Below are 21,711 nucleotides of genomic sequence, written 5' to 3'. Positions count from 1 at the left end.
CCTCTTCTCAAGCTTTACATCTGTGAAACATTAGACCCCAGTATGTCTTTTTCAGCAGAAATGAAAATTTTAATAACATTGTCCCAAATGTCATAGCCGCTAATATGACTTTACCCCTACACATGTGAATCTCACATTAATACACTACTGCTAATATGAATTTAATACTGCTTTAGTCATTGACTTATTACAACAGGCTCACCTTATTTGACATACCATACAATGATGAATGACTTTTATAGATAATTTGCTCTTCCTTCTTGAAATGTATAATTTATGTAACTTTAAACACCTTTCTCGAAATCTGTTTTGGTGACAGTAGATTGACTGCAGTGATTTCTTTTACTGAGCACTATGTAACCCATGCATAGGGCGATGTGGCAGGGTTTGTGTAAACTGTTCAAAATGACTTAAAGCCTTTGGAAGCAGTTTTTTTTGTTATTGCATTCAACCGATTTTGGGTTAAAAATCTTTTTTTTTTTTTTCAGTTAGTATCTCTTAAAAATTGTCAACAGTTTTTCCTCTACATTTTTCACTTGATGTGCATTTGCTGACCAGGAGGCTCTGTTGGCTCTATCTGTAGCCCTTATCTCTGAACTCTTGAGAGCTCATTAACCCTCATTATAGCTACACTCTTATCAGTTTAAGAAATTAATAAGATTGTTTATTACGGTAGTTATCAGGAGTTCAGAGATGAGGGCTACAGACCGAGCTGGCAGACTCAATGTGTAGCAGACAGCCTGCTAGTCTTCAAATACATTTCAAGTGAAAGCTGTAAAGGAAAAACTGTTGAAAGTTTTTTAATAAAGACCAACTGAAAAAAAGATTTTTAACTAAAATGAGTACAATGCAATAATAAACAAAATGGCCCCAAAGACGTCCAAAAGCCTTTAAAATGTTCAAAGTGGAAATCATTAGATTGGTGATAAGGTCACTCTTCAGTTCCCCTGAATAAAACCAGGAAAATTATAATAGTGAAATCCCATTTAATAATAAGGATGTTTACATGTATACACTAGTGGGGTCCTAGATGTCCTATGTACTTATCCTGTATTCAATTATAAATTCATACTGACATAATCAGCATGGTCAGTTCCACAAATCTGATATATTATGAAAATTTTATCTAATAAACAAGAAAAAAATATATAAAAAACATTCACTTTAAACAGTTTAAATTCATGGCTAACAGTGATTGCTATTTACTCCCAAGGCATCATATAAGCTTTAATACATTATGCTGTGTCAAATTTGGCCCCTGTGCAATAACATTGACTTTTAAATGGGTCCAGCCCTTAAAATATCATACAAGGTAAAACTAAAATATATTTCTATATAAATCCCAAGTTTTGTTACTGTAATTTCATCAAATTCAGTGCAAACAGATAACAGCATGGTGGATAAATAGTGATCACAGAAATTTGGAAACACTTAGGGTCCAGACTATAGAATACTTTTTTGTCAGCAAGCCGTTTTTTTTCTTGTTTTTACACGTCAGCCTAACAGACCCGTCAGTTAGGCATATTTTCTTTAATGAACATGGTGAAGAATTATATTATATAAATCGTGTCTAAACTCATGAACAGCAGGACAACCCCGACTTTCCATTTGGATGAAATCATTCAAAGAACTTACGGCTTAAAATGATGGTGAAAAGGTAGGGGCACATGAGGTTGTCTTACCTTGTATATATGAAAAAGTGAGGCCTATCACAGGTTCAATTCAATGTTTCAATAAAACCAAGGTGTTACAATGTAAGTGAGATCCAAATTCTAGAAACAACATATAGGGTTCTTTCACACGAGCGGATGCGGTGCGGGTAATCTGCTGCGTAAAAGAGAGCCAAGCCCCGTTCCGGACAGCAGAGACACAGAGCATTAACATGATTGATAATGCTCCGTGCCTCTCTGAGATCTTTTTACTACAAAATTACAGTGAGATAAAGTTGTCACTGTGATTTTGTAGTAAAAAGATCACAGAGAGGCATGGAGCATTATCAGTCATGTTAATGCTCTGTGTCTCTGCTGTTCGGAGCAGGGCTTGGCTCTCTTTCACGCAGCAGATTACCCGCACGGCATCCGCTCGTGTGAAAGAGCCCATAGTGTTAGATTGTTACGTATTATCTAAATCCACAGGTCATCTGCATATATCAGACATTATATTTTAATTTTACTAAGGACACTGTTCCTGCACATGACTGTTTTTTTACATAAGTCCACTTGAATAGCAGCAAGTTAAAAGGCCCCTACTTCAGTCCCCCAGGGCCGATATGGCTTGCTATTTCCACTTGCTTGCCGAGGACTAGAAGTTGCTGACAAGGGAGATGTTACGGCTGTTGCAGAAGCTGCCATTGCTGCTGCTGCCATTGGTGGAAGTAAAGGGAATGTTCCAGCAAATGACAGTGGAAAGCTGTGTGCAGCAGCAGCTGCGGCGGCATGTACTGTAGCTGAAAGCGAGAGCAAAGAGGTAGAGAGAGGAGGGGCACCTGAAGCTACACTGCCCACAGAAGGCACTCTTAGAGCAGCATCTGCATGAGCAAATGTAGCCGTGAGAAGGGCAGAACCATGTTGGGGTGGTAACTCTGTATTTGTGGAAAGTCTGCAAGGCATGTTCTCAGAGGAATGGAGTCCATTTTGTTGTAGCAAAGAAGCAGGAAGTTGATGGAAAGTTGCCGCCCAGTGGTGTGGATGCAGGGAATGCTGGGGCTGGGTCATTGACGTCATGGCTACTGCTTCCCTCTGTGAGGCACATGTGCTAAGATGAGAGACTAGTCGAACTCGGAGAGGATCTGATGTGTCCAGGCCTTCAAAAGAACTAAGATACCTTGCTACTTCCGTTAAACACTCTCGGAAACCAATGCTCATAAAATCCATAGCCAAGGCATGGGCATCAAAATAACCTTCGGAAAAAGAACAGAAATTATGATTATTTATGTAGACCTTCATAAACATTACATAACCTTACCTTAAAAACTGTACATTGTCAATCAATATAATGTAGATACTGGACACAGGGAGAGGTCATAACTTGCACAAAGAGAATAAGACCTTTGGCTGCAATGGGCAACTCCTAAGCAATGGCCAAATATCGGAATTGTCTGATTTAAAAGAACTATTCCCAAATTTCTATGAATTAATTCTGATTAAACATATAAGCCCATTGGTTTCTATGGCAATATGTAATGCCGCATGTCCCTTGTAGTGGCAGTACAGGGTATTTGAGCACTTGCTGACAGGTTCCAGAGGTTGGATAGTCTGTGTTCAGCTTTTATTTTTTTACTAAAAAGAGGTTGTTCAAAGAGGACAACCCCTTTTATATCTATCCCCTTTATGAGTCTGATTCTTGACCTTTGTTGCTTTGTGGAGCCACTGATTGCCCAGAATGACTTCTCCCCTACTTGTATAAACCTGTTTAATACATAGCAAACGTTCCTTGTCACAGGTTCACACTCCTGTATGCCATGGCTAGTCAGGTTGCAGAAATGTGAGATCTGTAATAGCGACGAGTAAATAAATTTTAAACTAATAGGATTTGTTATGATTTATATAAAAATGTGTCCGCCAAACTAATCTGAAGTTTTGGCAATTAGACGAATCACGTCTATGTCAATGTGAAAATTGGCAGGTGAAAGGACAGGATGGAAGAAGATGAAGGATCACATGACATTGGAACATTGACATTTTGGGCTGCTTGTGAAGAACAAGCCACTGTTACTTATGACATTATGTGTGTGTGTGTATTAACAGGGACAGGTATTTACCCCCATTAAGGCATCATTTTTGGATGCTTTGTCCCAACAAGCCATAGTTTTTCCCCGTAACACTGTGTGTTTAAACACCATCTGCAACATCACTATTTTTGGAAGGTTTATAATATGAAAATGCATAACACATGCAACTGGGCAGTTTGTTTTTAAACATGCTGTTTGTTAACACCATCAACCATGTGTTTACACAAGGCTATATGTGTAAAAGTCACTCTGATATTAAAGAGCTGTGTTAAAGAGGGGGAAGCAAAATAAAAATAGATAATGAAAAGATATATACAAATCTACCCTAGTAGACCTTAGAGTGTCATATACCAATTTGCAGGCCAACTGGAGCATATTTAATCTTTGTAGAATCAATTTGGAGACAAATAAGTTTTTGGAAAGATTTGACAAACTGGACACAAAACAAATTTCAAGAAGTTCACTCATCTGTAATCTATATGAAATGTACTGTGCATTTCCAGGATATAAATGTAAAATATTGAGTCGGATTGGTAAAATCAGCTGTAGTTATCAGTCTGATGGTCCTACTTTGTAAGTATACAGCTCTCAGGCAAGGGCAAAAAGGTATATTTCTACAAGTCCTGTTACTAAATGACCCTTACAAGCTGCACAGCCATATGTACTATGTTACACTGACTTGGCATAGTAATTAAGGCATCTACATTGGTTATAACAAAATCACAAGCATGGAAAAATGGGAAAAAAAATAACCGTCTTGTCCAACTGCAAGTCAGGTCAATTAACATGATGTGGGGATGAGAGTAGACTATTGTGTTATGGAACAGCGCTGTGCTAATATAATGTATCATAGCGTCTGGTAACATAATACACTACTGTGCCTGAAATTAAATAATACAGCACAGAAAAAAATTGAGAACAGCAGTTCCCAAAACTCCTAGAAATGTATGGTGGTGCCTCTCGTCTTGTTTTGTGGGGTAGGGACATTCCAGAGAAGCTTTCCCATGGTAATTCTGATCCACAGTGTCCCTCCCTGGCTTGCTCACTAACCCACGCGCACACAAAGATGAAAGGCTTCAAATGAAGGGAGCTCCCTCTCCTCTGTCTCTACCAGGCTGATATTTACTTGATTTTTGGACAGTCGGGGGACTTGAATATATGATCTGCTTAGTGCTATACTGCTGTATTCTATGACATGTTTTGTCACTTAACTGCAAACTAAGAACATCTTTCTGTTGCATTCCTTCCTCTAAAAAATTCTAATGGAAGCAATATACACGATAAACACATGCACTCAGTCTCAACTGATGCTTTTCCCGAGCTGTACTTACAAATTTGCAGCTGACAATGTGTACAAGGAGTCAGGACCTTAGTGTATAATAATATAATAATACACAGTATGTATAATATATAAAATATACAGTGTTTTAGAAATCCAACACTTATATCCTTGTGAACCCAAAAAAGTTAAAACAATGCAGTGATAAGTCATATAGTCATATGGTCTCATATCAAAATATCCTTAGTGCATGAGTAAATCTGTGCACAGAGCTATAGAATATGCTGGCACTATATAAAAAAAAATCAACTGTATTATTAATTAGCACCAATATGTCAAAAATGTCACTAAATTAGTGAATGTTAAAAGAGAAACTGTCCCCACGATTCCATACTATTATCTGCAGTAATATAAGAGCAGTACTACACATAAGGAGTCCAGATAATTATTTTTTATATTCCTACTGCATTCCCCCATTATCAGCACTCAAAGCTGCACCGAAAAACACAGTCTAGACTGCTGTGCCCTGTTAACATAATGGAGAGGACTCCTGTGCACACACACTGTAGCTCTGGCAATGTATTTCAGTGCAGCTTTAAACCCTGACAGCGAGGTAACAGAGTAGTGATCCAGACTCCTTATCGACAATACTATGCATATGTTACTGCAGATAATAGTCCTAGGTCATGGAGACAGATTCCCTTTAAGCATATGATGACGTTATTCTGTATAAGTACTAGTCACTGCTTAAATATGACTGTAAGGAATGAGTCAATTGTATATTGTATTCTATTCCGTATAAGGAAAGAATACTTTTTTGCAAAGCACTGGGTTTGCACCATAAAGAAAAACAATCCAGTTCTTCCCCTAACCCCCACCAGAAAGGTAGTCCATAGTATGCAATCCAGTGCTTGGTTTCAGCTTCTATCTTCTTCCTGATAGCTAAGGTAGCTTGCCCAATTTGTATCCTCATTATTTGAAATGAAAGGGTATGTGTAATTAGAAAATTATATATTGTTTAAATCAAGTTTTTTTTATGTTAAACATATTTTTAATAATTTGTTGTGCGGTTCTGGTAATGTATTTCAGTGCAGCTTTAAACCCTGACAGCGAGGTAACAGGGTAGTGATCTGGACTCCTTTTTTATGTTAAACATATTTTTTATAATTTGTTGTGCGGCATTAGAAAATTATATATTATTATTTAAATCAAGTTTTTTTTAAGTTAAACACATTTTTTATAATTTTTTTGTGATAAAAAAAACAAAAAACAAGTCACTGTCTATATTTTAAAAAATATATATACTAAAATCATGCAGTTTTCACACTGCACCTAATAATATGATGATACTAACTATTATGTCCAGATCACTTCTCGGCAGCCATCTCATTTTCTTTATAGGCAGGATTACAATGACAGATAACACCTAGGATAGATCACACAGGATCCACCTCCTATCCACCCCCCTCCCTATGCAATAACCTCTGTATAGGCGATATGTCTAAAAAAAAAAATACATAAAAAAAAAACTCTCCCAAAAAAGTCAATGAGTCCCCTCCAGACTATTGTGTATATGGACCATGTCGGTGCTGTGAAGCATGTCTCTAAATGCAGCAGCTCAGAAGAGATGGCTGCCCCCATAATCATGTACAGTAAATAAAGTAAGGAATCAGATTAGGAAAAAAAAGCAACACATATCACGATCTGGTTTCAATTAGGCTACTTTCATACTAGCGGCAAGGAACTCCGGCAGGCTGTTCCGGCGGGTGAACAGCCTGTGGGATCCGTGCTGCCGCTAGTGCACACGTGCCCCGGGACTACCGCTCCGGCCCCACTGACTATAATGGGGGCAGGCCGGAGTTCCGGCGGCAGCATGGCAAACATGCTGTAGTTTAATTCCAGCCGCCTCTCGGCATGTTTACCGTGCTGCCGCTGGAACTCCGTCCCGCCCCCATTATAGTCACGAGGGCCGGAGCGATAGCCTTGGGGCATGTGTGCACTAGCGGCAGCATGGATCCGACAGGCTTTTCACCCACCAGAACAGCCTGCTTGAGTTCCTTGCCGCTAGTATGAAACTAGCCTTAGTAAAAAAATGAACTGATACATTCCCTTTAAGTGTAAAGGCCTGGTTGCAATCTGACCAGTTGCGTAGACAGCCATGCCATGTCCAATACCCCTTTATTTCACCTTTACTGGATAATATATTATATGATAGTGAACTAAGGAGACAAGTGACATACAGTCTTTTTTTTAATTTAATTTGTGTTTATTGTTTATTTCCGTATCAAAAGGGTCCAATATTTTAATTATGATTATTAAAAGTGAAGTTTTAGAATTAATGGTAATTCTGTGAAATATATTATATGATAGTGATAATGAGTACATTTTAGGGGAGACAAACATTTATGGAACATGCAAAACGTTATTTTTGCAGAAGGCCTGGCCTTTGGGTTAATGTCCCAATTATGGAATCTTCAGACCTCCTTGACTGTCAACAGCAAACACCTATTCATGCTTACAAGAACAGTGATGTACCACCAGCAATAGGGATTAGTTATCTTCTCAGTATTAGGAATTGTGGCAAAAGGAACCACTTTGTTAACTACAGTGGTAGCGCAAGCGTTAAAAAGAAACAAAAACTGTACAACCTCCCTGTAGAAAGTAAATGTCTGAATGAGCAAGAGACTTTGCACATGGAATGGCATCAGGAAGTGAATTTCTATGCTGCGATAATCACAGGAACAATTATTCTCTCCATTTCCTTTTTGGCCATTGTGCATCTGTACATACATCACCCTGTTCTCTTTTGTGCCCCACAGAACTGTGTGGGCAATAAATGGAGCTCCCCTCCTGCACTTCCTCCTGTCCAGGCAGACACCACGTCGTACCATTGTAGGCCTCCGGGATTGCTGTTTATTTTTTCCAATGTTTGTGTGTTTGTTTTGTCTCTGTGCACAGATTTTCGCCGTCTTTGCAAAACCCCAAACAAATCTGTGGCTGGACTGTCTGTGAATGAAGCTTTTACTCCCACAGTGTTATGAAAGCAAACACAAGCCCAGGGTCAAGTGCTTCTTTTGTGCCTGTCGTTCTTTCCCACGAGTTCAATCCTACCATTAGCAGTGATTTCTACTCCTTTCATCTGGATCCACCTACCAGCATTTGTCAAAGGGATGTTTGCATAGACTGCTATGCTCATTTACGGTGTAAAGTACAGACAGTAAACGCCTTACCTTTACCTCCAGTAGCTTGTAGCATCTTCAAGTGGTCTACTGTCATCTGGAGAATTTCAGCTTTTTCCAACTTTGCAGATCCCTGAAAAGGCACATTTCCATTAATGGAGCCTACTTCTAAGACTGCAGCCAGTCATTTGCGATGATGAGACACTTGACTGTTCTGGTTTCAATATCCTGCATACAAATAATAACCGTCTTCTAGATCTTTTTTCCAGTACAGGCAGAAGAAGCCAGCCAATAATAAATGCTTTCTTCTCAACTGTCCCTAATTTTCAGCGGTGGCGCCGTTGTAAATTTTGAGAGAGAAGCTGCTATTTAACCAGTCTCACAAATATTTTCAAAATTTGCTACATGACTGCTACATATGCTGCTTGTCATATATTGCATGACCTAATGTTGCCATAAACACATACAGACACATATGCAAGGTATCTCCTACATATTCAAGCTGTTGAATTCAATTGCTTGCTTTAACCGTATATTTATATATATATATATATATATATATATATATATATTTTTTTTTTTTACTTTCTCCATAAGATCAAAAAGACATTTGGGGAAATTTTTTTTTTTTACCATTCCAATTCAGAGGAACACAGCAATAAAAACTATGGTGGGTCTATTAAGAACCAGCAGATCTGTCACACTCTTCTAGTGATTAAATGGGTTATCCAATGACATACGTTTTTTGTTAAATAAGGGGCAGAAAGAGTTAAAAAGTAAATGACCCATTACTCACCTCACATGCTTACCAGGTCCCCACTGGTTTCCACTTCTTGTTCTGGCTTAACACCTAGGAAATAGCACAAGATGTCCGCACACCCAACCACTGCTTGAGGAGGGTCACCATTGTGGCATTGACACACTGAGCAGCATCTCCTGCCATTTCCTGTATGTAGAGCCTGGACAAGAAGTAAGCATCTGAATGGCAGCGGGAAGGGATTGGTGAAGCGCGTAATGCTTATTTTATCTTTTTAATCCATCCTTCCCTCTATGTGCCATATAATCCACAGTAAGATTCCCATGTAAAACACGGAAATAAAACCGCCAAATCCATTAACTATTTACTGGAACCAATAGAAAGCCAGAAGGCGTCCGTGCAAATTGCGGTCCGCAATCTGAAAGATACGGACAAAGATAGGACATGTCCTATCTTTTGAGGTGCAGAGGCATGGACCCGAAAGCCCATGGAAGCGCTTCTTAGTGCTTCCGATCCATGTCACTGTTCCGTAAAAGATAGGACATGTCCTATCTTTGGACGTATCTTGCGAATCGCGGGCCCAATACGTGCATGGAGCCCTTATGGTCGTGTGAATGTAGCCTTAAACATTAAAGGTCATCCGTCAGCAGATTTGCACCTATGAAACTGTCTGACCTGTTACATGTGCGCTTGTCAGTTAATCCCATGTTCATATGTGCCCGCATTGTTGAGAAAAATAATTTTTTAATATATGGAAAATAACCTAGAGGCTCGGCTCTCTCTGCAACTGCTGCGTCCTCTGCATGATTATACCTGGCCCTGAATTCTCCTAAAGTCAATCAAAGTGCAGGGCCTCTAGGTGTAATGGCAACGCCCGCTTTGCTCCTGGAGGCTCTTTTGCATACATTAAAACTTCATTTTTCTTAGCAATGTGGCACATATGAACATGGGACCAACACAGATGCCTTCAGCTGGCAAGCGCATGTGGAACAGATCAGCCACTTTCATAGGCACAAATCTGCAGTGGAGAGCGTCACAGCCAGGGAGAAGGAGACGCCCACTGAGAAACCCTGGCGTCTCCTCCGCCCTGTACTGATGCTCGGTATTAACATACTGGGTGCGACAACTGCAGGGGGGCACAGCGGGGCATGTGAGGGGTATTTGAAAAAAAGGACAAGGATGGCAGTATCAGGAGCAAGCCATGAATCTGTTCTACCAGTGAAGCCAGTGCTATGTAACCAGGACTAACCACATCAAGGGATCGTTCTATAAAACAGCCTGCCGAGGTTCAACAAAGATCCTTTCAACTGTGCATTACATAGGATCATATATTATATTTTAAAGTATCACATTTTCAGAAAATGTTCCTGGTTATTGTAAAAGGAACTCTGATACACTACAGCAGCGATACACTAAAACTGTCATGCACTAAATTGATGATACACAAAAAACATTATGTGCTACAACCATTATATACTACACCCATGATACACTAAAACCAAGATACACTAAAACTGTGATTCACTACAACCAAAATACACTACACCTGTGATTCATTACAACCATGATACACTACACCTGTAATTTACTACAACCATGATACACTACTCCTGTGAGTCACTACAACCATGATATACTACACCTGTGATTCACTACAACCATTATATACTACACCCATGATACACTAAAACCAAGATACACTAAAACTGTGATTCACTACAACCACAATACACTACACCTGTGATTCATTACAACCATGATACACTACACCTGTGATTCACTACAACCATGATATACTACACCTGTGATTCACTACAACCATTATATACTACACCCATGATACACTAAAACCAAGATACACTAAAACTGTGATTCACTACAACCACAATACACTACACCTGTGATTCATTACAACCATGATACACTACACCTGTGATTCACTACAACCATGATATACTACACCTGTGATTCACTACAACCATGATATACTACACCTGTGATTCACTACAACCATGATACACTACACCTGTGATTCATTACAACCATGATACACTACACCTGTGATTTATTACACCATGATACACTGCAACTGTGATTCACTACAACCATAATACACTACACCTGTGATTTACTACAACCATGATACACTACTCCTGTGATTCACTACAACCATGATACACTGCAACTGTGATTCACTACAACCATGATACACTACACCTGTGATTCACTACAACCACGATACACTACACCTGTGATTTATTACACCATGATACACTGCAACTGTGATTCACTACAACCATAATACACTACACCTGTGATTTACTACAACCATGATACACTACTCCTGTGATTCACTACAACCATGATACACTGCAACTGTGATTCACTACAACCATGATACACTACACCTGTGATTCACTACAACCACGATACACTACACCTGTGATTCACTACAACCACGATACACTACACCTGTGATTCACTACAACCATGATACACTACACCTGTGATTCACTACAACCATGATACACTACACCTGTAATTCACTACAACCATGATACACTACACCTGTGATTCACTACACCATGATACACTACACCTGTGATTCACTACAACCATGATACACTACACCTGTGATTCACTACAACTATGATACACTGCAACTGTGATGCAGTACACCTGTGATACACTACAACTATGATACACTAAAAACTGATGCACTACAACCATGATATACTATACTTGTGATATATTACAACCACTGTACACTAAAAACGTGATACTCGAAAACCATTATTTACTACAACCATGATATACCACAACTATCATTTATTAAAACCGTGATACATTAGAACAGGGACCAGCAACCTCCGGCACTCCAGTTATTCTGAAACTACAACTCCCACAATCCTCCTTTCACTTCTATGGGAGTTAGAAGTACAGCCAAGTACGTGTGCAAGCTGGGAGTTATAGTTTTACAGCAGCTGGAGAGCCGAAGGTTGCCGATCCCTGCACTACTACATATGATACAATACACTCATGGTACACAACCATCATACACTAAAATCATGATACACTACACCTCTGATACACTGCAACCTTCATACACTTAAAAAGCGCTACACTACAACCACCATACACTATACCTGTGTTACACTAGAACTACTGTAGTGTTGAGCGAAGTGAAGCATTCAAAGCGGAATTCGGTCCGAATTTTAGGAAAACCTTGATTTGCAACGAATCTCAGTCTCACTTCCTTCTGGGATTCACATCCCCACCTATCCCTTGGTTGAACTTGATAGACATGTCTTTTTTCAATGTATCAACTATGTAACTATGCAGCCGAATTTGCTTGTGCTTCGTGGTAACAAGTCAGGTTTTTCTAAAATGGCGGCTGCACATGTTAAAAAGGGAATATAAGAAGCCCGGGAAAGCGAGATCACCCATAATGCAATGCTGCCAACCAATCAGCAGGTAGCCATCCCCTGTGGTGTCACGGCCCTATAAAAGCCTCATTCTCATGGGATTATGGCCATCCCTGTTGTGGATCACTCAATTTTATTGCTTTGAGGAAGGTTTTTCCGTCTCAGTGCTGTGTACCATCTCTGGTACCATCACACAGGAGGACAGGGGCTGCTGCATCCCCGCCAGTGCACACGCGGATGCCAAGGCATCTGAAGAGTTGAAAGTCCGTGACCGGCATTACTGCTTGAAGCAACTATGCCAGTTTTCCTTTACATCAGTTTTGATAAATCTCCCCCACAGTTTTATGGGAAAAGATTGAGTAAAACTTGTAATTTGACACAAATAAATCTCTTCTCTTTCTGTGCTCATTAGGCTGTTCATCTATTAGCACTCATTGATGGCATTCTTTGTTTTAGGGTGCATTCAGATGTCTGTAGTTCTGGGTCCGCGGACCCATTCATTTCAATGGGGCTGCAAAAGAATGGACTGTCTGAATGGACCCTAAGTGTGTATACAGAGATAGCTGTCAGTCACTGATGGGATGGCCCCATGTACAACTTAGCTAAGAAAGTTCAGAGACTGAAATTTATAAATTGCAAGTTTTGCTGAATTGGGAGCAAGCATTCCTATGAACACTTCTTCTCGATAACTGGCACCAAAATCATTCGGTCTAATAAGGCCTTCATGCTACTTATCTCAGGTGGACATCAGACAAATGGACAGCCCTGATGACAAAGATTTCAACTGGTTATCCCACCAAAAAAAATGTATCACCTTTCGCCGTTGCTAGAACATGACCAATGTATGAATGGAGAGGAGGTCAAGGATATGCGCTGCTATGCTATTCAAAGTCTATGGGATGGACAGAAACAGCTTTACAGCTGGTAAATGTCTTTTCCTGGGATAGCTCCTTTAAGTCTCTGGCTAGCTACATATAATCTTTTTCAGTGATGCAATACAGACATCAGCAATAGCTGAAGCATTTTGCTCTTTAAGAATAAGGGCAGAAAAGGTTGCAGGATTTCATATTGATTTGCAATTAAAGGTTTTTCCGGGACTAACATAGGATAGGTCATCAATAGGAGATTGGTGCAGATCTGATACCCAGGACCCCAACTGAAACTGTGTGAGTGGCAGCGGCAGGTTCTGGAACACCACGGCAGCGTGTAGTGATCATTCTAAGGTTCTACAGCTGATGCCCCTATGGAGAGGTCCTCAATGTCATCGTTGGACCCGGAGAACCCCTACCACAGATGGGTGGCATCCCTGCGATCAGCTCTGTTGACTGTGTAGTGGCGGTGCCTAGTTACTGCAATGCTGCTCCCATTCAAGTGAAAGCAGCTATTGGCGGAAGTGCTGGGAATCAGACCCCTGCCGATCTGATATTGATAACCTATCCTAAGGATTGATCATCAGTACCTGAGTCCTGGAAATCCCATTTAATTTCAGGTATCTTTTCTGATAAGGTAAAATGATCCGATAGTAGCGAGGGTAAAACACTGCCGTTATGCGGACACTGTGGTGACATTATGGGAGCATTGTGGCTGGCTTCATTATCAATTTGGCTTACAGTATATGGGGTAATTTGATGATCTAGAAAATGCAGAAAACAGCACTTCACCAAATATTAAATTGTAGATTATTTTCACAGAAAAGTCTGTGGTGAATAAAAACGCAAACTTGAAACTAAACTTTAGAATAAAAGTTACTTTTTATTGATTATGGACATTTCAGTGAATAGAATCTACTACAGTATCTTATGAGGGCACTGTGTTTGGCTGAATGTATTATTCAGCAATGACAAGTTATAAAGTCCATTTATAGGTGTAGCTATATGACTGGGACTGTTTTGGAACCTGGGGCATTGTGGTTGTTGTTATGGGCATCCTGGCCGGTAACTACATTTTCCTGAAAGCTCATGTTCTTCCTGAAGTAATTTATGAAAAGTATGCCCTAACTAGACTCCCATAAACCACACAGAAGAAAGGCCAACGCTGGTCTTTAGATTCACATCTGCGTTCTGATATCCAGCAGGCTGTTAACCGTATCCTGCATAGCCAGATAATGGTGTGAACCGCTGGATCCCCATTGGCTACAATGATAGGAGAGTCTTCAGATACATTTACCATTTCTTTATCCGGATGCAAGCCAGAATTATGCCGGAAAGTGTCCGGATCGTGTTCGGATACCACTGTATCATTGTAGATCTGGCAGTTCACAGCATCACAGCCGGAATAGACTGCCAGATTTCACAATGCAGATGTGAATGTAGCATAAAGGGCTCCTTAAACAGGCTAAAAATCCACTAGATAATCCCTAACGCGAGTTCTTAGGAATGCTCGCTTGCGATTATCTGGCTGTGTAAAGGTGCCGCCAATTACCTGATGAATGAGCCACGCGCTTGGTAAGGGCACTTTCACACTAGCGTTATTCTTTTCCGGCATTGAGTTCCATCCTAGGGGCTGAATACCGGAAAAGAACTGATCAGTTTTATCGTAATTCATTCTGAATGGAGAGCAATCCGTTCAGTATGCATCAGGATGTCTTCAGTTCAGTCTATTTGCCTTTTCCGGACGGAGATAATACCGCAGAATGCTGCGGTTTTATCTCTGATCAAAATTCCGGAACACTTGCCGGAATTCCGAATCCGTTTTTGCTGTCTGCGCATGCTGACACCGCAAAAAATGTGAAAAAAATAAATGCTGGAACCGGAGAGACGGATCTGGCATTTCAATGCATTTGTCAGATGGATCTGACAAATACCATCAGTTTGCATACGTTTTGACGGATACCAGCAGGCAGTTTCGGCGATGGAACTGCCTGCCGGAATCCTCTGCCGCAAGTGTGAAAGTACCCTAATTCGATTGTTTGTGTAGACACCTAAATCGTTTGCCAGCAGCAGATCATGTTGTGTAATCACGCACTGCGGCAGATTTTGTGGCAGAAAATTCTGCGGCTGAAAATCTGTTTCATTCACCTTGATGGAGCTTGCAGAAATCCATGTCCTTGCTGCCCCTTTCAAATGAATGGAAATGATTTCTAGTCGTAGAATTTTTCGGCACAGAATCTGCCACGTGTGAAGGCACCGTTAATTCCACACAGCATTGCAGATGTGATTTACTGCAATGTAAAAAGATTTCCCCGCCACAAATTACACCCTGCGTGGACATAGCCAAAGTTTTTTCCCATCAAGATAGTTGTTTCCCATCAAGTCTTGAGTACTACAAAACTGAATGATTCAGCTGAACACATGGAAGATCGGGTCCCTTATTTGTAACCCTTGGACTTTTTTTTTCCGATCTGACTAAAAATAATGCTAAATGCAGCAATTATTACTGTATGTAAAGGGGAATAAAGATCAGATCTGATGCTGTGACACAGTTTTGTGCACTGTAACTTCTGCGTCAAAGCTTTGTACCCCCTATATTCACAATTCCATAGCATATAGCAGGGACTGGCTGATGTCTACATGACACCTATGTCTCAGCTGTAAATTTCAGGTGTCAGACACACAGCCATGTTCTGTCCACGGTAGGAATAATAATGTATCATTTATTTTTTTACATTTATACTATTATTTTGGGGAAATTTGACAATATAATAAGTAATGACTGAAGTTTTCCTCATATGTATCAACATTCAGGAACTTCATGGATAACAGAAGAAAGATAGATCTGGGTCATCAGGCGCTAGATTTGCAAGAAACTAATTCAAAATTCTAAAAAAAACATATATTCTGGTATAGGATGCTCACTTATGAAACATAATAAGTTCTTTTATGTCATAAAATAACCACAATAACCTCTTGAGAGGAACTGAGGGAACATGAACGATGCAATCCCTGAGGGAAAACAAGAACCGGATTGGAAACAATTCTTCCCGACTTTCATGATCGGATTACGTTTTAACAGTTTCGCCACAACAAAGCATTTAATTGCGAAGCATGCTCCGAGCCAGATAAGGCCACATGCAATATTATTTTAATGAGCATAGAAAAGAACCAGCAATTCCAGATCAGAAGTGTAGTAAAAAGGAATTGTAGGAAAAACTACTCACTTGCTTTTCAAAAGCGGTTGGCACAAGTCTCCTTAATTCAGACAGGCTGTTATTGATACGATCTCGTCTGCGCTTTTCTATAATCTGGAACAAGAAAACAATATGTGTGGATGAACACGTGTTAGCTCATTATATTATAGCGGGACTGATCTTTCATGCAAATCTCGACAGAAGAACCAATTTTTCTCGGAAACTTCAAATCAGTCTAAAATGTAAATGTGTTCTTTATTTCTATTTAACTCATGTAATACTGGCCTACATACACACAAGCAAGAGCACATATATACATTTATAAGTATATGTATTACAGTGTTATTCTCCTCTAAAAAGTGGTTAGCACTGGTGCCTTGCAGCACTGGGGCCCTGGGTTCGAATATGACCAAGGACAACATCTGCATGGAGTCTGGATGTTCCCCCCGTGTTTGTGTGGATTTCCGACACTCCAAAGACATACTGGTAGGGACCTTAGATTGTGAGCCCCATTTGGGGCAGTTGAAGGCTAATGTCTGTAAAGCGCTGTGGAATATAGCAGCGCTATATAAGTGCATAAAAAAATAAAAAATATGAAAAGCGTCTAAAGGAAGAAGAGTTTTTTTTATTTAATTTTTTTTAATTCTCAGGTTCATATGGACAGAAAATATAACAGATAAACAGGCAGAAAAATCTAACAGAAAGCTTCAGTATGAAATCTGAGTCATACAGCGGTATACTATGATGTCATAGAAGTTTACTGGTGCCACATTACAGCTCCCAACAACTTGTATCTTATGCAAAACCATAATACAGTTATGTGCGTGAGCCCTCTTTATTTACATCCCTCTGCTTACATAAAGCTATTTTTCCACAGTGCTATATGGAGACTGATACCATTAGTCTCTGTTGCCGTAGAGACTCACAATCTAAATTCTCAGATATATATATATATATATAAATATATATATATATATATATATATATATATATATATATATCTCCACTGGAGGAAATCCACACAAGCACAGGAAGAACTTACAAACTTCATGCAGATGTTGTCCTTGGTTGAATATAAAGATCAAGGACTGTAGTGCAAACCACTGAGCCGCTCTGCTTCCCCGATTGCCCTTATAGTTATGTCATTAGTAATCAGCAAATACTACAAATTCATTTTGATTGTACTCCTGGTATGAGTGCCAAGGTTAAAATGGAACCTACTTAAAGTATATAAGTGGCCATAAAGAGCATCAGTCAGCAGATTTGTACCTTTGAAACTGGATGACCTGTTGTATGTGCTCTTGGCAGCTGAAGGCATCTGTGTTGGTTCCATGTTCATATGTGCCCGCATTGCTGAGAAAATGACGTTTTCATATATGCATTTTCGTTGCTCGTAGAGGTTCTGCTCTTTCTGCAACTGCTATGCCCTCTCCACTTTGACAGGACCAGGCAGTGAAAACGTCATCACGCCTAGCCTTGTGAATCAGAGTGCAGAGGAAGTGTCAGTTGCAGAGAGCAGAACTCTAGGTGTAACGGCAACGCCCCTGTTGCTCCTAGAGACTCATTTGCATATATTAAAACTTGGGACCAACAAAGATGCATTTAGGCAACTTGTGGAAAAGTATATGATGTCCTCCAGACAAGAGACTGCAAAATGAACTCTAGACATCAACACAAATGACACATAAACACTTGAGCAGGTTGTGTCATAAACTACTAAATCTGTACGGTTTAAGCCGTCAGATGGGCCCAAGTGGCAGTGACAATTTGTGATGTCATTTAAGCTCCGGAATAATCTACTCCTGTGGTGGTTCACCTTCAGTTATTGTTTCCATCTAAGTTGTGAAGAATTTCTTCAAAGTCTTCTGTAAGGCTTTATGAAGCAACATGGCAGACACTTCCAGACACCTAATCAGGACAATTGTCTAGATGGTTGCATTGTACTCCCGCCTGTAATGGACTTTTGTGATCCAATCACATATTACGCAGTACGCTCATTGCTGCAATAATGATCATTCTAAAACTTTTTATTAGGTCGAATCATTTCAAGATTTTTCCCTTATACATACCATTGATTACTGTAATCAGTAATCTTTCATCGGATCAGTTAAAAATTGATTACTATAATAATACCATTATAATACCATTGATTACTATAATCAGTAATCTTTCATCGGATCAGTTAAAAATTCTACATCTAAAACCTATTCTAAGGAGCTGTGCAGGCCTTGCACTAAGCAGGAGAGCAATGAAAACTTAGACGTAGACTTGCCGGAATATTGAGCAGTCACACTGGGCATTGGTTCCATAATAGATATTCTACATTATCACATGCTTACATGGTACATATTTCTATAAAACGCTATTCTGCTTTGCACGGAAATATGCAGATTTTTTTTATCCATAAATCCACATGCTCCTGACGCAGTCTAATAGTGCCCATCAGACCACTGGTGTAAATGCTGGTATATGTTATATTCACCTCCCATGGACACTGCAAAATGCAGTGTGAAAAGAGCTTTACTGATCCTGCCATATACAATATATACATATACTATATAAGAGAGAACTATCAGTCCAAATAGGCAATTTTTTTTTTGTAATTTCTTACTTAAATCACAGCAGAACCACCTAACGCATGACTACTTTTGCTTGCATTAGATGGGATGTGGATTGAGCACAATTTTTTACTTGCCAACCAAGCCTTATAGGGGTTGTCCACTCTTTTATTAGTGATGACCTATCCTCAGGACTATCTGATCTTTGGGGGGTCCGGCACCCCGCATCCCCACCAATCAGCAGTCATAACACAGCTCATCTATTGTGCAGTGGACAGAGCTGGTTACTGCAAAGTTGGTCCCACTGAAATAATTGGGCGCAGAGTAGCAATATCCAGCCATCTGTTGTAAAAACTTGGTCAACCCTTTTGGTTTTCCTGATGCAGTTTTGGAAACCAAAACCGGAAATGGATTCAAGAAAAGAGGTGAAGTTGTATCATTCTTAAAGGGGTTCTGCACTTTGTTTAAACTGATGATCTATCCTCTGGATAGACAATCAGCATCTGATCGGCTGAAATCCGACACCCAGGACCCTCACCGATCAGCTGTTTGAGAAGGCAGCGGCGCTCCAGCAGCGCCACAGCCTTCTCACTGTTTACCACTGGCCCAGTGACATCACTACTTGTATCAACTGGCCTGGGCGGGGCTAAGCTCCATTCAAGGGAGCGGAGCTTAGCCACACCCAGGCCAGTTATACTAGTTGTGACGTCACTCGGCCAGCGCTAAACAGTGAGAAGGCCGCAGCGCTGCTGGAGCGCCACTGCCTTCTCAAACAACTGATTGGCGGGGGTCCCTGGTGTCGGATCCCCGCCGATCAGATGCTGATGATCTATCCAGAGGATAGATCATCAGTTTAAACAAAGTGCAGAACCCCTTTGAGGCTACTTTCACACCTCTGGTATAAAACTCAGGCTTGGCTGTTCTGGCAGACTAGTGGAGAATCAGTCGAACACAAAGCGCAGCATGCAGTGGTTTGTGTCCTGCCGGGTCTCCGCTTGTCTGCCAGAAAGCGTACAAATCTCCGCCAGACCCCATTATACCTAATGCATCCACATCTAGCAGCTCCAGGGAATTCCGACAAGCTGTTCTCTGCTGTAACAGCCTGCAGGGATTCAAATCGGAGGTGTGAAAGTACCCCTGATTTTGGCTTTCAAAACTGCATTAGGAAACCTGACCATATGGCTGTACCCTTTAAGTGGCTATATTGCAGTAACCTGCACCATATTCTCCAGCCATGTCAGGAAAATAAAGTACATTCTTTTGTACTTTTTCATCATTGGAATAGGAATTAGTGGTTAGTAAATGAAATCTTACCCCTCTCCGCTTCTTCCGGGCCATGATCTGTGATGTTGTTGTAGGAGAATTTGATCGGATTAGTGATCCACTACTATGTCTGTGAAAAAAATACAAAAAAAACAGGTTGAGCTGTCAGTCAGACTCCAGTCATGCTACCAGTATTTCACTAGTACAAACAATACAACTTCTGAGCTGAGCAGGTCAGACACCGAATGTGTAGTAGAACTGAGTTTGAACAGCTTCTGGTGGACATATGTTTCCTGAGGTTCTACACAGGGCTGAAGGTGAGCCTACTGCTTTAACTCATCTCAAATGATTGATCATTACACATATTACACACATTATGAAGGCATGTAGTTAAATGACAAGTGTGGCTGTACTACATCTATATGACATTTAAAGTCAATTTTGCAGGAGTGTTTGGCTGTAATTTGCGCCAACTTTATCAAATGTTGCACAGAGATGCATACATCTGGGGCATCTTTAAAGGATTATACCCATCTCATAAATTGGAGACATATCACTAGGATATGCCATCAAAGTTACACAGGTGCAAGTCCCACCCCTGGGACCCACTACTATCTCCAGAACGGGGCCAACAAAATGAAGGAGAACGCACCACACATGCATGCGTGTTCTCCATTCACTTCTAAGGGAGTTTGCTTGCCCCATAGAAGTGAATAGAGAGCGCATAAAACATGCATGGTCATCCCTCCATTCACTACTTGCTGGAAAAAGCAATTTTCGGAACTCCCATAGTGGTGAATGGAGGATGGCAGCATTTGCTTTGTGTGCTCTCCTTCACTTTGTGTGGCACATTCTGGAGATAGAAGTGGGTCCCAGACGTAGGACCTGCACCTATCTGACACTGATGGCATATCCTAGTGATATGCCATCAATCTATATGAGTCTAAGTCTAACACTTCTGTCTTGAGATGTTACTCTACTTTTTGCACCAATAACACTTTTACTGGAGTAAAATAAACCATAGTTTTTGCAATTAAAAAATTCTCAGTTTAGAAATTTGCCATAATCAGCTTGGCAGGCTAATCACTTTTGCTTACCCACCCAATGTTGGAAACTGAAGTGAGTGTTGTAAAAATGCAAAATGGCTCAAAATGTTTGGCGAATAAATAGAAAAATCACAAAGCCCTATTTAGCAAATTTTGGAAGCTAGAATGCGGAACTTAATCTGGCTAAACTGTTGTAATTACATGATCTATACACGTCTATTGCCAATATGAAACAGGTAAAGGGTCACTAACTTTTCAAAAAAAAATTGATATGTCATAAAGATATAGTAAAAGTTTTGATTAGCGGAGGTCTGAGTGCTGAGGCCCCCACTGATGTATAGAATGAGGTGAGGGAAGAGCGCGCTCTCTCCGGTATGAGTGCTGAGGCCCCCACCAATGTCTAAAATG

General features: G+C 40.3%; 1 protein-coding gene across 1 annotated transcript; it reads right to left on the bottom strand.

Moving 5' to 3' along the window:
* Nucleotides 1-2,035: 2,035 nt before the first annotated feature.
* On the bottom strand, nt 2,036-20,382 carry LOC122935124 (hairy/enhancer-of-split related with YRPW motif protein 2-like). The gene is made up of 4 exons (XM_044290887.1): nt 20,309-20,382; nt 16,467-16,550; nt 8,246-8,321; nt 2,036-2,899 (listed from the first exon to the last, which is right to left on the bottom strand). The coding sequence occupies exons 1-4, from the start codon at nt 20,330-20,332 to the stop codon at nt 2,235-2,237; spliced, it is 849 nt and encodes a 282-aa protein (XP_044146822.1). The 5' UTR covers nt 20,333-20,382; the 3' UTR covers nt 2,036-2,234.
* Between the last annotated feature and the right edge of the window lie 1,329 nt (nt 20,383-21,711).

Source organism: Bufo gargarizans, chromosome 4, assembly GCF_014858855.1.
Source record: "Bufo gargarizans isolate SCDJY-AF-19 chromosome 4, ASM1485885v1, whole genome shotgun sequence".
In the NCBI taxonomy this organism is placed as follows: domain Eukaryota; kingdom Metazoa; phylum Chordata; class Amphibia; order Anura; family Bufonidae; genus Bufo; species Bufo gargarizans.
Note: the sequence above shows the minus strand (reverse complement) of the source record. Positions and strands in the feature narration are given on the sequence as shown.